The 16797-nt window shown below is 40.0% G+C and overlaps 1 protein-coding gene across 1 annotated transcript in view; it reads right to left on the bottom strand.

The window, feature by feature from the left end:
• Nucleotides 1-476: 476 nt before the first annotated feature.
• Nucleotides 477-16797, bottom strand: part of LANCL3 (LanC like 3) — a 38310-nt gene continuing 21989 nt past the window's right edge. The window contains exons 2-5 of the mRNA XM_044441895.1: nt 15610-15733; nt 14647-14844; nt 13202-13409; nt 477-9549 (exon numbers count right to left, since the gene is read on the bottom strand). Of these exons, the coding sequence (XP_044297830.1) occupies nt 9390-9549; nt 13202-13409; nt 14647-14844; nt 15610-15733 (690 nt within the window). The 3' untranslated portion in view covers nt 477-9389. The remainder of the gene's footprint in view (nt 9550-13201; nt 13410-14646; nt 14845-15609; nt 15734-16797) is intronic.

Here is a 16797-nt window from a genome sequence, read left to right as displayed (position 1 = left end):
GAATCTCCAAGACCAACCCCCTGCCACTACTGAGCCTTGCTTGGCATGTAGGTTATTCCATGGAGCATATACCTATTCAGAGTGAAGGGTGTAAGTGACTGAGGGTCAATCTGAGAGTCACTGTTCTGGTTGAGAAACTCCAGGTTTATATGCACCCCCTCACTTCTTCACTTCTGGTTCAACCAAGAGAGCTAGGTCAGAAGCTTTCACTAAGCTCAGTTTATTATGTACACACTGAGTCTTAACTGTGGTCTACTTAGAGAGTAGCTTCTGAGAGTGGCTTATTTTCATATACCACAGTTTAGGGTTCACACATTCAAACTGGAAACAGAAGCAAAATCATTTGCTTGCCTTCTCAAGGCTGTACCAAAGGGCAGGGATAGTGTGTGAGGCAGATGTTTATGCACATAATACTGCGCCTTAGTCTGGCATTATGTCTCACTATGCCATTGTTCAATAAATATAAAAAGGCCACGGCACATACAGTTATGCTTTATTGGAATTAAGGCAAGATACCACACTGGTTTTACATAAATAACATGGATAGAAGGGAAATTCTTCTGTCATTGCTAAGCTAGTATTTTGATCACAGCTTTAAAAAATCCTTATTTTATATGTCTCTAATTTACAATACAAAACTAGTACAATAATCACATTTGGAAACATCACAGTGCTTAAAACATTATAGAGGCAAGGGTTTTTAATTTAAATTAAGGTGCAATCCTGTAAGAGTAAATTCTGTTGATTCTAAAGAGACTATCCATTTGATGGGAGTGAGCAGATAGCAAAGCTGAGGATACCAAAGTTCCTTATTTGTGAATACCAAATGCAAAAACGAATGAACAGAGGTTACCATCAGAGGGTATGCAACAGCAACACAAAATAGTTCTTCCTGTACTTTGCTGACTCTTATATACATATTACTCTAAGCAAAACTTGTGTATACTGCTATCAAACTGGGGCTCTGACACCCTATGGACTAATGTCAGTAAGAGTTCTTCTGTCTTCAGAGAGATGTGGGGTAAGATTCTACATCCACTGCAGACCACAGCAACATTTCTATGCATAACATGCGATTCTGATTCTCCAGAGTGTTCAGAAATCAAAGAATAGCAGTGTGTGTTTGCATTCAAGGAAGTGGTCTCTGGCCTTTCATCATTCAGCACTAAGCTGGGTTGGTGATTTGTTGATAATAGGAAGGCAAAGTCACTGGAGCTTCTTGCAGCAGACCCTACCAGAAACAGCCCCAAATGTGGAATTGAACTACTATATTCCTTTCTTTTCATCCAGCATAACAAGAAAGATTAAACATGAAACCTATTGTCTGAAATTAGTTTCCTTCTGCATAAAACTTAAGAATTTGAAAAAATATTTTCTGTTGTATTATATAGTCATAGTACAGAAAATATTTTTGGTCCAGCATTAGATAATATTGTTTGGAATACAGCTTTATAAAATATGTTTGACTAGCAAGCAGCGCATTGCCTTGCAAAATGAGTTTTAGTTCTATCACATGATTTCTTATATTACATCAGTGTAGTTGCATCTAATGGATGATCAAGTTCTATCAGAATTGGTATGTGAAAAACAGGGCCTATGTTAGACCCAGAAACTACCAACTCTTATCTAAAGAGCTGTTGTTATGTGTGTATGTTTACAATATTACAAAATATTACAAGATTAAGCACATGACAGCTAAAATAATACACTCTGACATACTACAATGAGAAATGTAATAAAGGTTGTCTTGAAATAATGTAGCTACATCTTGTCTATGGTGTGTAAACAGTCATACGAATAGAACATTTTATCATAAGGAAACTATAGAGTTAAGAGAAACATATAGATTAATAGCAGTAGATACAACTGTTAGCAAATTTAGTATGAACGCAAATTCTTCATCTATACAGTGATGATGATGACAGTCTTTTATGATTAATGTTTACATTTGTCAAGGCTATTTAGCGCATAAATGCAGTATTCAGGGTATAAATAGTCATGTAATGAATCAAAATCTGTGCTTAGTTGGAATATACCAACTCACGTCCCTTGAATGGTGTATTGTGTCACGGGCCCTGAGTATTGCTAGCTAATGGCTTCGCATTATGCATATTTTTCTCTTAGTATAGGATTTGGCTTGTTACTTTTTAAGCTACAGTCCCAAGCATACTGACCTTAGAGGGATATACTTCTAAGTAAACCTGCCAAAGATTGTGCTGTAAGGCAGCAATTCTGTGCCACTTACTTGGAAATACATCTCACTGAGCTCAGAGGAATTCGCTTCTGAGTAAACATGCAAAGGGCTGCACTATAAATGTATTGTCCTAAAGTATGTTACACCCTTGCATTCCTACTTGCACAATCATGTATCTGTGAAAGCTGGTCAGTATCATGGTTTCTGATAGTGGACTAACACAGGAAATGGTATGCCTCCTCATACACCCTTATTTGTTCCTGTATAGAAATATTCATGTTGAGATTCCAACAGATCGTGACTATGGTATTTTCCTTCCTCTGTGTCAGGAACCTGGGAAATACATGCACTGTCATAGACACTGTGGTAAGCCTGCTACTTGAATTCAGTATGTGTGAAGCATAATACTGCAAACTCCCTTTAATAAAGGACAGTTAAATGTATGAAAAGATTCCTAAGAATGATCTTGCATCCATCTTCAATTATATATTTTAAAACATGTATTTTTGGCCTCATTTACTTGACTACTTGTGATTGTCCCAAGAGATGTTCAGTGTTGTTGAACTGCACATATGTTCTGTGGATTCTTTTTAATTAATATTATTAATTAAATAATTAATTGATTAAAGCCTACTTTCTTCCTCTTGCAAGGAAGCCGAGGTGGCTTATAAAATTCTCTTCCTCTCCATTTTATCCTCACAACAACAACCCTGTGAGGTAGCTTAGGCTGAGAGGCAGTGGCTGGCCCAGTGAGCTTCATGGCCAAATAGGGACTAGAACCCAGATTTCCCAAGTCTCTCACCACTATTGTATGCTGTAGTGAATAATCTGAATTCAGTGCAGCATGGAGATGATCACTTGCCCAGGCAGAGAAATAAGAGCTCATACAGAGACTAGGAATACCGAAATAACTTCTTGTAAATGAATGGACAATTCCGCTCTTCAAGTTACATCGCACAAGCTCAAAATGTGGGGAGCTCAAAGGGTTTCAGAAGTTTATGCAGCTTCCACAAACTACTTGTGACATTCCAGGGTCAGGGAACATAAACAAGGCTAAGACCAAACTCGCAACATTGTTCAAGGCTATAGAAAAAGCTAAAATGTACTACTAAAATCCACTACTAAAGCAATAGCTCAGCTCTAAGAAAAAGATTAATAACAATAACCTAATGACTGTTCTTTGATATTTGTTCTTTACAATTCTGTTTGGTTGAAATATCTTAGTAATGCTTATAGCCCACTTAGGTTGAAATCTATTACACTAGTACACAAGACATATGCATCATAAATAGGCACACAATACATGGCAAAGATTAACAGTAGACTTTTTAAAGAAAGCATAACTGGAAAAATGCATTACTGAAATATCTGTTTAATTACACATATAAGCACCCTATCACATTTAAGGACTTAAATTGGGCTGCTGCAATGCTATACACTTTCTTAGGAGTCAGTCGCATTCAACATGGAAGGAATTCCAAATCAGCACGCACACACTTAAATTTGTAAGATGGAGATCTTCATCATTTGGGACCAGTGGACATGTCTGAAGCTTTGAGAAATGTGGGTGCTGCAACAGCATTTTCATTGGTGGGGCTTGCCCGTTTATAAAATGGCTGCATGGCAGGCATGTCTGGTTACAAAACATTAATTTCCCAAAAAGCAAACTGGCAAAACTAAATGAAAAGTAACTTGCTCAAAAACCCAGTTACAAGTCAGGGTGAGACTCCAATCTCTAAAACACAAAGCCACTCTTTGAACCTAAAAAAGATGGCACTGGTTCATCTTACAGAAAACTGGCCTCCCAGTTTAAAAAAAATGTTCCAAGGTGCATATTAAGATAGAAAGACATCTTATAACTTCCAGCATTTGTCAGACAGCTTGGCTGGCTAGAACATGCTGAAAGCTGCAGAACCCTTTGGTCTTAACATGTATAGGGTTGCACCCTTAATTTGGAAGAGAGGGGGAAATGCTACAACTATACCATGTTGGAGAGCCCAATTGTAAAAGAGCTTCCCCTTTGTAGATTTAGGTAGGTTTTGCATGTTATTAATACTTTGACATGGCATTATTTCAGAACACAGTTTGCAATAAGAAAAAACAATCTGCAAACAAATCTGCAATAAGGAAAACCAGTTTCCACATTGTTTAAGACACCGGGTGGCTGTATCTACAAAACAAAATCTGCAGTATTTTAGGAGATTCTGCAAGGATGGAAGGAAAGGGATAAAAAGAATTTCTTCCCACATGGAGAATGCAAGTCGGATAAATGATTTGGATATGTAATGTGCCTCAATGGAAACCAGTAGGGCTGCCTCTCCAGGAAGTGTGTTTTATGACTGGATTTATTACAACATGGGATAATGTTGTAATGTTCCCAATATTCTATTGGGAAATATTATCAAACCATTTACTGTGTTTTGTCAATAATGAGAAAGCCATTAGTGTAAACTTGGGCTACTCCTTTACACATACTTTTGTAAGTAAAGGTGAATTTTTAAGAAATAATGCTTCTCTTTTGTGTTGGGTATTTTTGTTCACAAGTTGGATGAAGACCATGAATTGTCAAAGCTAGATCATCTGCCCAAAGGGCTAAAGAATATATGTAGTTGCATGTGCATATCTATTATGATACGATTAAGGCTTTAAAAGGGGACTGGACACATTTGTGGAGGTGGAGGAGGCTGTCAATGGCCATGAGTCTTAATGGCTGTGTGATACCTCTGGTGACAAAGCTGGTATGCCTGCATACACCCGCCAATGAGGAACTTGGGCAGAAGGGGACTGTTTTACTCATACCTTGTTGAAGGGATAATGTAGGCAGCTGGTTGCCCCTAAAGGAAGAGAATGCTGGACTGGATCACCCCTGGGCTTGATCTCGCATGACTCTTCTTATGTGCTGAGTTTGCTTTTATTAGAACTGCTGGCAAAATTGCTCTTTTTGTTTTCACTGAGAGAGAATAGAGTTCCTTGAAAAAATTTAAGACTACTGAAACAGGGAGGTATTTCCCTGCACATGAGGCCCAGTGTCTTCAGAGCAAGGAGTTCTACAGAAGGTGAAAGTAATGGCATTTGCTAATGGAACATGAAATCCTAAATTCTCCATGTGCTATTACTATACTTTAAGCTAAAACAACAAAGAATGTTGCAGACATTTAAGAATTATGGCATAAGCTTCTATGGACTAGTTCACAAAAGCTTATGACATAACACATTTGACAAATTTTTAAGTGTCACAAAACACTTTCTTGTTTTTGCAGCAACAGACTAACACAGGCCATGATTCAGGCTGTGATTCTGTATATATTTACCTGGAGGTATGTACCAAGGAACTCTGTGAGGCTTACTTCTAGATAAACATGCATAGGATTATGGTAGCTATCTTGCAGAACAGCCAGGGTTTATAATACTCTGCCTTGTCATAACAGCTCTGTGAGGTAGGCCATTCTTGTTATTATCAGGTAACATTAGGTAACTTCAAGTGAAGGACTGCATTTGCTTCAAGTCAGAGAGTGAAATAATGGATAAAATGGAATCTTTCTAAAAATGACCTCCATTCATGTTCACTATTCCAAACACTGGATCACACTGGCCTCTGCTATACACCAAAGCCTAAGAGGACAGCAAAGTCAACTGTCTGTGCATCTTGCAGTTTGCCTTTGCTTCTTTGGGTATGCAAACATGTCTAAATATTCTAACTATGTGGGCAAGATTGCATGGAAAGAGAGGATCAGTCAAAAGAAAACACACAAGAGTGGACCTGCCCACATGAACACATTTCCAAGTGTTCATGGCCATTTCCTATCACATGTGTGGAGCTCCTAGAGAGCAGAATGGAAACTCATGTCTGCATGAGGCTTTATTATGTTGGAACCCTTCAATTTAACTCATATCACCATCTTAAATTTACAGAGTATATGCATTATATACAGAGCATGTACATTATGTATATGCATTATATGTAATTTTCTGATATGTTATGAGGACATGGCATTAAATATATCTCTCAATAGACTCTTGAGCAAAGTTAGCAGTCATGGGATAAGGAAACCCTTCTCTTATGAACTGTTAACTAGTTAAGCAACACAAAGCAGAGAGTAGGGTTGCAAAGGAGGGATGTAAAAAGGTACATGGATGTCTCCAAACTGGGTTAATGGGCATTAAAATGGTACGTTGTGGCACATAATCCACGTTTCACAAATGTACTGATGAGTCCCAGTCACAGATGACTGACTAAGAAAGAGATTTTAGGGTTGTGCTAATTAGTTCAATGAAAATGTTATATAAGTATTCAATTACTGTGACAAGGCAAATTTCTTGTTGCGTATGGATAGAATAGGATAAAAAGAACTGCCAATATCATTATACTCTTATATGAATCTAATATGTGACCATACTTGAAAACTATGTAATTCTGGTCACTGTATAGTTCTGATGAAGAATAGTATGGATTTGGAAAAGGTGCAGAAAAGGGCCACCAAAATGACCTTGCAACAGCTCTGCTATGAGGAAATATTACAACACATCACACAGGGAAAAGGCGAATAAACAGAGGCATGATAGAAGTGTATAAATTTAGGCATGCTTGGGAGAACTGGCTAGGGAGCCATTTCTCTTTCTTTCTCTCAAGATAATAGAACCAATGAAGCTGAACAGAGGGAGATTCAGGCCAAATAAAAGGAACTGCTTTTCAGACAGTGCATAGTGAAACTATGGAATATGTGGCCACAAGACGTGGTGATGGCCAATGATTTGGATGGCTTCAAATGGGGAATTAGACAAATTAATGGAGGATAAGTTTATCAACAGCTGCTAGTTCTGATAACAGAATCTTAGAATAGTAGTGTTGGAAGGGGCCCATAAGGACATGGAGTTCTCTTTAATGTCTCCAGTGTGGGAGAGCCCTGATGGCTGCATATTGTCTCCAGCAGCAGAGCTGATGTGCTTCTGTTTGCTAGTGGTTTTGGAGCATGGGTGGGAGGGTGCTAGTGCATTCATTCCCTGCTGTGGACTTCCCACAGGCATTTGCTCAGTCACTGTGTGAACAGAATACTGGCCTAGATGGGTCCTTCGCTTGATCTAGTATAGCTCCTCTTACATTCTTGATGTAATATGAAAAAGCAATTAGTTGCTTTAGACTACAGCTCCATAAGTTTGCTATTGGCTTCGACAGAAGCAGAACTGCACCCAAAGGGTATGGCTATTTTTTGTGCTGGCACAGCACTTATACTGAAAGGGACTGTATTGTCTTAACAGCTGCTCAGTGGGGATGATGAGACATAAACTTTGTTAAGCCCTGTGAAGAGTCCTTGATGTTTGGATATTGCAACGGAGAAGGATCATAACCACAGTGCTTTGACAAACCTGTAACTACAGTTTGTTTTACATTTTACGAGACATACACAACTGTCGTATCATCAAAACACTCTAAGGCTATTTTGAAATCAGAGTGGTGTGCTTTAACAAATTGACTTAAGTAGAAGGAAAGAGAGAAGAAGGAAGGAAAAGATCCAGTCAAGCTAAAGCAGTTTCCAGATGAGGCCACAAATCTTTGTTAGAATAATTATACAGTTCTTGGAGTTGCTTACAGGAAAAGCATTAACTTGTTAACCAGAAAAAGGCCTTTATCTTAGCACAAGTTCTCCTGCTAGCTATTAGGATCCCTGTATTTAATAAGCTTTATTGTTTTATACTACTGTGCACAGCCTTGGTGGCTTTTTAGAAAGTAAGACAGTGCTTGTTTTTAAAGTGTATATACAGGTCTTTACCATTTGATTTTAGCAATAAAATCATTACTGTTGTGTTAGAGACTGCAATAAATATTATGTATTGATAGTAGCTTTTTATCACTGTCACTGTGTTGAGATGCTTATTTTATTATCTTACATAATGCAGGAAACATAACTGATTTTCCACACTCCCAATGCTCCACTTACTGAGCTGGTTCTTGTGTGCATGTGTTTTGTATTCTTCTTTGCAAGATTAGTTTTATAAAGAGCTCAGGAAGATGCCTTTATTCTTCACTTGGTTCACAGGTCAAACTCACTTCTTGTTTACATTGTACTTTACATGTTATAGTGTTGAGAATGATATGTATCACAAATCAAATAATGGTACCCATATTTCATTATACTAGGTTCCCCAAAATTAAGGCTGCAATACAATAAGTGCTTATTAGGAAGCAAGTTCCACTGAAATCAGTGGCTTACCTCTGAAGAAGCATGCAGTCATGTTAAATATTTCCTACAGGGGAGGATTCAAAAGAAGGCAAACCAGCATGGTGACATTTCTCAGGTATTCTTTGGCATTTACTCCTGTGTATTGTGCACCTGGAAATACTTTAATATTTGCCAATCCATTATTAGAAGTTTGAGAACTCTGCCTTATTGAGCCCTGAAGACAAGCAGAACTATCAGTAGGGGGTAAGGAAGATATTTTGCTTTGTGTAAATTGCTTGGATCTTTTCTGGGGAAGTCAAGGAAATAATGATGATTAATCTCCATCTCACACCTTGAGAACCAGGATGCTTTGTTTCTGTCAGTGTTAAATATATGCATGCATAGCAATACATACAGACAGAATAAATATAGAACAATAAATACCTACAAATTTGACATTCCAAATTTGTATTGCCTGCCTCCCCACCAAAGTTTAGCAGGGTGATTGTGCTTTTTAGCTAGTGATGGCAATCCTATGCATGTTTATACAGGAAAAAGTCCAACTTTCAGCATTCTCCAGCTAGGGTACAAACATGTACAGGACGGTGTATTAATTCAGTTATTTTTTTGTTCTCCACTTGCACATTCCTAAAATTCAAATATCCATGTTGCCACTTCAACAAGCTGCTTATTATTATGAAACAGACATGTAAATTTTTCTTCACTCATATGAATTCTTTTTTTCTTTTCAGTTTTGAATAAATACAGAGCTTTGTTTAAAACTGTTAGTTACTGTTTGAAGCTACACTCTCCTTTTCCTAAGCCTCAGCATATATGTGTGCGTGTGGGTGTGCATGCGTGCACATCTGCACGCATGTGTCTGCATATATATATGGCTTTCACGTGCTTCTCTCTCTCCCACCCCAAGAATATATAAGGCTACCTCATTAGTGGTAACACTGCAATGGATGTTTTCTTTAGATATAGACTTCCTTTATACTGAACTGTCCTGGCATGGCATTGGAGCATGTTCCATTTCACACAAAGACACTGAAGAGGGGGAACTCAGCCTGGTTAGGTTGTAGCAAGTCAACCAGGAAACACATTGTCCCTGAGAAACCTTCAAACAGACTGTAAACATTTTCCAATGCCCTGGAACCAGCTTTAAATTCTTCAGTAAACAAGAACTCAGCAAACCTAAAAAATAAGCAAGATAGGAAAAACGCATTATTGGCTGGTTGCTTTTTCAAGGCAGCTAACATTTTTCTCAGAACAAAACATAATATATTCATATGTTTTATGGACGTATGCACTTACTAGTCCTACTCTATTGCCTTTGTATTAGATATCAGTGTCCCACTGGGATCAAATCCAGCCGAACCCTGCACTTTTTCATCTGTGCCACATCTGTTCCCTGCTCTGCCCTGATTGGCTCCAGACAGTCTACAGCCCTATCAGGAAAAGGGTGGTAATTGGGGGCCCAGCAGGTGCTGCAACAAATGCATGTCTGGACCAGGGTCTCTTCATGAACTTGCCATACTATCTGAACTTTTCTAGATCTGATTCTAGATTTTTCCTTCCGTTTATCTTCCTCTGCAGACATTTGTGCCACATGGTCCCATTTCTTTTTGGAACCTGTTTCTCTTATGCTAAACCTCATATCAAAATTATATCTTGCCTTGATGCCGTTTCCTGCTCCAGCTTTCACATACAACCTAGTTGGCTCCAGGCCTGTCAGTCTGACTTGCTTAACACTCTTTCTATTTTTAAGTTTCAATTTCCCCATCAGTGCAACAAATTGACTCTCGTATAAAGAATAAGAATAAACTATCCACATCATTGAAATTACAGAGAACTGAATTGTTTTCATTTCAAGAGTCCTCCCCTCCAATTGATTGCATTTGAATTGATGGATTGATGGACCATAGTTAAGAACGTAAGAGCAGGAAAAATGCTTAGGCTTATAAATAGCAATATTTTAATCTCATTGTGGACTATAAAAAGTGCAACATGCTTTTCCAAGATGCTCAGGTACAACTTTGGACAACAATTTCACAGAGGTGTAACATTTTGGAAGCAGTGATTACCTCCTACCATGTTTTAGCCCTATTATTCCTGGAAAGCACATGTGTTTCAATTTATTATGAGCCATAATATGGGCCAAATCAGACACACACTTATTAAACACACACTCATAAGCAGAATGTAGGGTAACTAACAATAAATGGACAGGGTGAAAGATAGGAGAAAGCCCTGTCCCAAGCCCAACACTCCACAATTTAAACATACTTCCCCACCCAGCTGACAGCTGGGTGATGGTGGTGGTGGTGTGGAGTCTTAAAGCACTAGGCTACTGCTTTAGTGGTAACTCGCTCACTCAACTTGCCCAGGTTTTATAGCAAGTCAGAGCAATGTGTTTTAAAAAAAACACAAGCATTGGATTTAGAATTCAGTGGAATTCTATGACAAGGTTTTGCGATGGCTAGAAGGAGGGGATGCAGTGGATGTGGTATACCTGGATTTCAGCAAGGCCTTTGACAAAGTGCCCATGATATCCTGGTGGAGAAACTGAGGAGTTTTGGGATACACCAAAGCACTGTCCGATGGATTAGGGCATGGTTGACTGACCGAAAGCAGAAGGTAACCATTAACGGGGAATCATCAGGATGGCAGCCAGTGACAAGTGGGGTCCCCCAGGGCTCTGTCCTTGGGCCGATCCTGTTTAATCTTTTCATTAATGACATGGAAGAAGGGGTGAACAGTCTGCTGATCAAATTCGCAGACGACACTAAAACTGGAGCAGTGGCCACAACTGAGGAGCAGGTACTCCAGATCCAAAAGGATCTGGACAGACTATGGAAGTGGGCAGGAGACAACAGGATGGCGTTCAATGTGGCTAAGTGCAAGGTCTTGCACTTGGGGCATAGGAATAGCTGTCATAAGTACAGGTTAGGTGACAAGTGGCTGGAGAGCAGCACTTGTGAAAGGGACCTCGGGGTACTGGTTGACTGCAGGCTAAACATGAGTCAGCAGTGTGATGCAGTGGTCAAGAGGGCAAATGCCACCCTTGGTTGCATAGCCAGAAATGTGGCTTCTAGATCAAGAGAGGTATTACTACCACTCTACACGACTCTAGTGCGCCCGCAACTGGAGTATTGTGTTCAGTTTTGGGCCCCTCATTACAGAAAGGATATAGCCAGGTTGGAGTCAGTGCAGCGTAGGGCTACAAGGTTGGTGGCCGGTTTGCAGAGGATGCTGGGTCTCTTCAGCCTGGAGAAGAGGAGACTCAGAGGGGATATGCTGGCGGCATACAGGTATGTAAGGGGATGTCACATGGAGATGGGTAGAGACCTGTTCTCCCCTGCAGAGGAAGGCAGAACGCGCTCCAACGGAGCAAAGCTCAGGGAGCCAAGGTTTCGTTTGGATGCCAGGAAGCACTTCCTGACAGTCAGGATCCCAAGGGTGTGGAATGGGCTTCCACGAGAGGTTGCTGAGGCCCCATCGGTGTGGGTATTCAAGGATAGGCTGGACGTCCACACGGTGGGCATGTCATGAGCAGAGCCGGCTGGTGCTGGAGGTCAGACTAGATGGCCCGGGAGGTCCCTTCTGACTCACTCTGTTTTCTATGTTTTCTGTGATTTGTTCCTAAGCAACCACAACCAATGTGTTGGATTTAAAAGGGTATTGCAATTTTATTTTTCAAAGTATCAGGACCAAGCTTTCAAATGTTGCTGTGAACCTGCCCAGAATGTGAGCTCTTTACTTTGAAATGGTGGGTTGTTCCCACAATGGTGGGACAGGTACCAAGATCACCTCTATATGCCTTCCAACCTTTAAACTGGTGCAGAGAGAAGGAATGTAAGAAGGTGCTCTTGACTGAGCTTACAGATAGCAACAAGATGTTAGAGTGGATGTGTTTTGTGATAAAACTGTTAATACCTACTTCCCAAAGCAAAACTTACATTGTGAAAGACAACTTTGGAGGCAGAAATTCTGAGATAAGAAATCAAGATGCAGTTAACACTCTGATTCCTCTTCCTCTGTCTATCTAGGTTCCCTTACCTAGACATTAGCTTGCTGGGATGAAAGAGTTCCAACAGCCTCATGGAGGAGCTGTTGCATTGCTGTGAGCCAGCAGTCTGATACCTGTAAAAGCTGTAAATGTCGTTTTTTGCCTGAAGTGGCCACTGATAAGAGTTAACATGTTTGGCAAAAGACTTAATATTTCTTAATGACCATGGATGTTTCTTTAATAGGCAATAAACCTTCAGAAGAAGAGATAACCCTGAATTGGAAGTGTTAAAGACCAACAACAGAGGCATAAAGAGGGGAGGGCACTAAGGAGGCTGAAAGCAGAGCACTGTAAAAAGTATGGTCTCTTTCTGGGAATCTGGTCTCTGGTAGACATTCTACTGCTCTGCTTGCTTCAACTTCTCTCCTGCTTGCATATTTGTAAATAAAGCAAATATAACAAAAACACTGTATTTTTAATACTCTGTTGTTCAAAGGAAATGAAAACCTGTAGCACTGTGCTTGGAACTCCATGCTGCTTGAAGCAGTGGAATGAACCTTCACGTGTCATTGAAATGTGTGTTACTTATTGCATTTAACATGCCTGGATTTTTAAAGGATAGAAATTGCTGCAATGGTGGGAAGTAGGGGCAGCAGGACCAAGGTGCATTGGTACCCCCTCCCCAGAATTGCTTTTTGCATTGAGAGGAAAAGAATAATTAGCAATAAGATCCACTACACTGAAAAGGTGTACCACAAACTGATTGCAGAGATGTTCTATGTTTTATAAAGGCATTAGTAAAGCTAAAAGATTCTGTTGCAGTCTGCCAGTACTAACCTTTGTGCTCGGTACATGTATTTGGAATTTCCCGTTAGCCTATAAAGGAGCAGGAACACATACGCACTTCCAGCCACACCATGACAAATTCCAGGTCCTTTCTTCAGTAGTCCCTTCTGCCAAGTTAGCTCTCCACAGCGGATGCAACTATCTAGATACTGGGGTTTCTTAGAAACCAAGTATGCTTTTGCAAACATGTATGCAATGCCTGGGGAAAGAGCAAGGAAATGTTATAAGAAATCAAAGAAATGAAATTTGGAAAAAATGCGATATAAATTCCACCCAGGTCAGGGTATAATGTGCAAATTTCTGTCAGTTAAAATATACCACTGCTGCTCATTAAAATGCCCCATACCATAACAAGAGAACTCAGGTATAATTCTATGCACATTTAGAGATGTCCCCCCCCCCAAAAAAAAAACCCAACACCCACACAACAACCCTACAATTCTCAGCATGCTCCCACCAGGCTTAGCACTCAAACTTCTCAGCTATTCCTACTGAATTTTTCTAGGCCAATTCCCTTTTCCATGCCAAACTAAAGACTCTTAAGCTCCTTTTATGCTTGCATTCTGAATAATATGCAAAGATTGAATTTTCAGATATTAAAGAATGGCTCACAGAGAAACTGGGCATGTGAAAATTTAGCAGAAGGCAAAGGCTAAACAAGGCTTTTAGTCTATCTTGTCCCCATTATTGCGAATCCATGTACAGGTAATATGCAGCAGTGTGCAATTCACCTGTGGGAATATGAGCCTGGCCTTAGGCAGCCTGACCTTCGGTAGCAGATTAAGTAACTGTTACTTAATGTATTACTGTTGTTGAGGGATTTTTTTAATGGAAAATGTCTTGTGCGTACAATTCTTGGGGAGTGTTATTCGCTGCACTGTTTCAAACTGCAAAATATCTTGGGCTAGCCCTGAATGCATGACAGGCAAATCTTCCATACTGATCTGCATCCCTACACACAGGGGTACAGGAACTGTGAGGTATCAACAGGCACTTGCAAAAGTGAATAACCCTTTTGATTCTTCCCAAACAGGTTTGAGGCCCAGCAGAATTATTCTGCATCAATTTCTGCCAGAGAGAGGACTTTCCAAGAGAAGCTTTGGTTTCTTCGTCTGCTATGCTTGTATCTTGCATATTTTTTTCCTTTTGCAAGGAACCTCTGGTGTCTCACACAAACAAGCAATGTCATGGTGCATTTGGGTTTGGCTGCCAAAGCAAAGGTACCTCCATTGCTTGTTCATCCAGTTATGTCAGTTATAATAAAAATACTTATGGTAAGGACATTATATTAACACTGTGATTGCATCTCATGCAAGTTCAGAATAAAAAAATAAATAAAATAAAAAGTTCAGACTAAAAATCTGCCCTGGTTTCCCAGAAAATGACATTGTGTGAAAATATGTTTTAATGACTGGTCTTGGGATCTCTTCACCAACCGGGAGCTCCATGACACCAATGTACAAGCTCATTCTCCCTCTCAATCATCTCTCCTAGTTCTGGGGGCCAGTTGCAATTCTGTTCTTGATCCATGAGGAAGTCAACGCTCTGCCACACTAGCTCCTGATCAGCAGGTGGGAGATATTCATAGTAGGAAAGCAGCATCTGAAGGATGGATGAAAGCCCATGGGCAGCTCCTGGGGACAACAGGAATAGTTGAGTCATGCTATGTCATGCAGTCTGAATTCAGGGAGGGACAAGCTGCTACTAAATTTTCTGGTTTTCTGTTTTGTTTTTTTCTGTAGGTAATAACTGCCATCACTATAGTAGCAGTGCGTAAGTGAATGACAAAAAAGGCTGTCTTAACTTGGCACCAAAAAGATGGTAAGTTTGGCACCGGATGGGTTGCACCAGAAAGGTTGTTCCAAAGAAGGGGGGGCACCACTGGAAAGGCCCATCTCCAATTGGCACCTTCCAAAGCTCTCTAGGGGTTGATACCCAGAAGAAAGCCCCAGAGGCTCACCATAGTGTCTGGGTAGACAGGGGTTGGGAGGTGCTCTGACAGCTATTGGGTTGCCAAGCCATGTAGGGCTTTATACATTAAGACCAGCACCCTGAATTGGGACTGTAAGTGTACAGGCATCCAGGGCAGACAGGCCAGAACTGGTCTTATGTGTTTGGACCTCTGGTTCCCAGTTATTAATCTGGCTGCCTCATTCTGCAGCTGTGGCTTCTGAACTGTCTTCAAGGGCAGCCCCACAAAGAGTGCATTCTATTCTGCAGAAATCCTGTAGGAGCTGTAGGTGCATACTACAGCCTTAAGCTTTGATTCCTGAACCATTAAATGTAATAGAAATATGATATTGATTTTGTGGACCTCCCAGGGAGCCTTTTGGCTGATGGGTGGTGTAGAAATATAATCTAATCAATCCATCCATCAATCAAGGAACATTCCTACTCACCAAGATATTCTGTTCCATAGTAAGAGTACATGAGAGGGACCGGTTTCCTCTTCCTCAGGGCATACTGTTTCCCAGATTCTAAAATCGCTTGACAAACTGATTTGATTTGTGCTGGAGTCAGCACCTAAAGGAAGGAAAGTTCCATCAGATAGGCATTTATAACAAATTCTAGCTCCCTCCTAAAGTACTTATTGGGGTCTCCAGTGTGATGCAGCCTCCATGAATATTGTTCTTGGTACCTGCCAGTCTCTCTGCCCCATTTGATTTTTATTTCTTAAGAGCGTATTGTTTTAACTGGCAGGCTGGCAGAAATGAAGTGCACCATCTTTTGATCTTGATGCTCAGATTCCATCTATGACTTGTACTGGTGTTTTATGAGCAGCCATGCCCCCAATTTTGCGAAAGGGACCATAATACCCTTTCAAAATCCCACCAAGCTACTAGATTTCACCAGGAATGAGCATCCTTATGACTGAATCCATTTAGTTAATTATGATAACTCTAACTTATCCTCCTAAAGTATTCTTTATACTTAAGTTGAATTATACCCCAAATACTTTAAGGCAGACAGGTATAGTTCTGTGTATTGCAGTTGTCCTTCAAACTCTTTAATGAAAACTACTTGGTAGACATGAAGTTGAAGATCCGGCATGTTGTTTCAAATTAACTTATGGCCCACTTGCTTACATGGACCTGTACCTTCACACCCAGTGTGCAGTTTTCACAACAGTAAAACTTTTAATCTCTTTTCTTATGGAACAGCATTCCTTTTCTAATTCTCTCAACAGTTAAAATGTTCATGAGCATCCTTTGATATTAGGATCATCAATGACTAGTCAAGAGTTTAGTCTAAAGGCTTGGTTTATCCATTCTCAGAAATAAATCAGAACAGAGTAAAATCTTATTCTTCGTATATTTATGACACCCTGAGCTTATACTATTCTAGTTGCAACAGATTCAGCCGTGTGTGCTAGATTTCTGAAAGCTAGTTTGTTTTTAAGCGACAGGATCAGGATATTGGTCACCCAAACAAAGATTAAGGAACACAATAATGGAATTGAAAGTAAACATTTAATTCCTAAAAAGGCTTGTGTTTTAGAAAGTCAACATTCCTGAATTCCTTTTATCTCCTAAGGAAGTATCAGTGGCAGTATTAACTTAAGGTTAAGACACTGCCATACCCCAGAA

The sequence above is a fragment of the Varanus komodoensis genome, unplaced genomic scaffold (assembly GCF_004798865.1).
Source record: "Varanus komodoensis strain SLA01 unplaced genomic scaffold, ASM479886v1 scaffold4, whole genome shotgun sequence".
NCBI classification, from domain to species: domain Eukaryota; kingdom Metazoa; phylum Chordata; class Lepidosauria; order Squamata; family Varanidae; genus Varanus; species Varanus komodoensis.
This window is presented reverse-complemented; position numbering and strand designations above follow the sequence as displayed.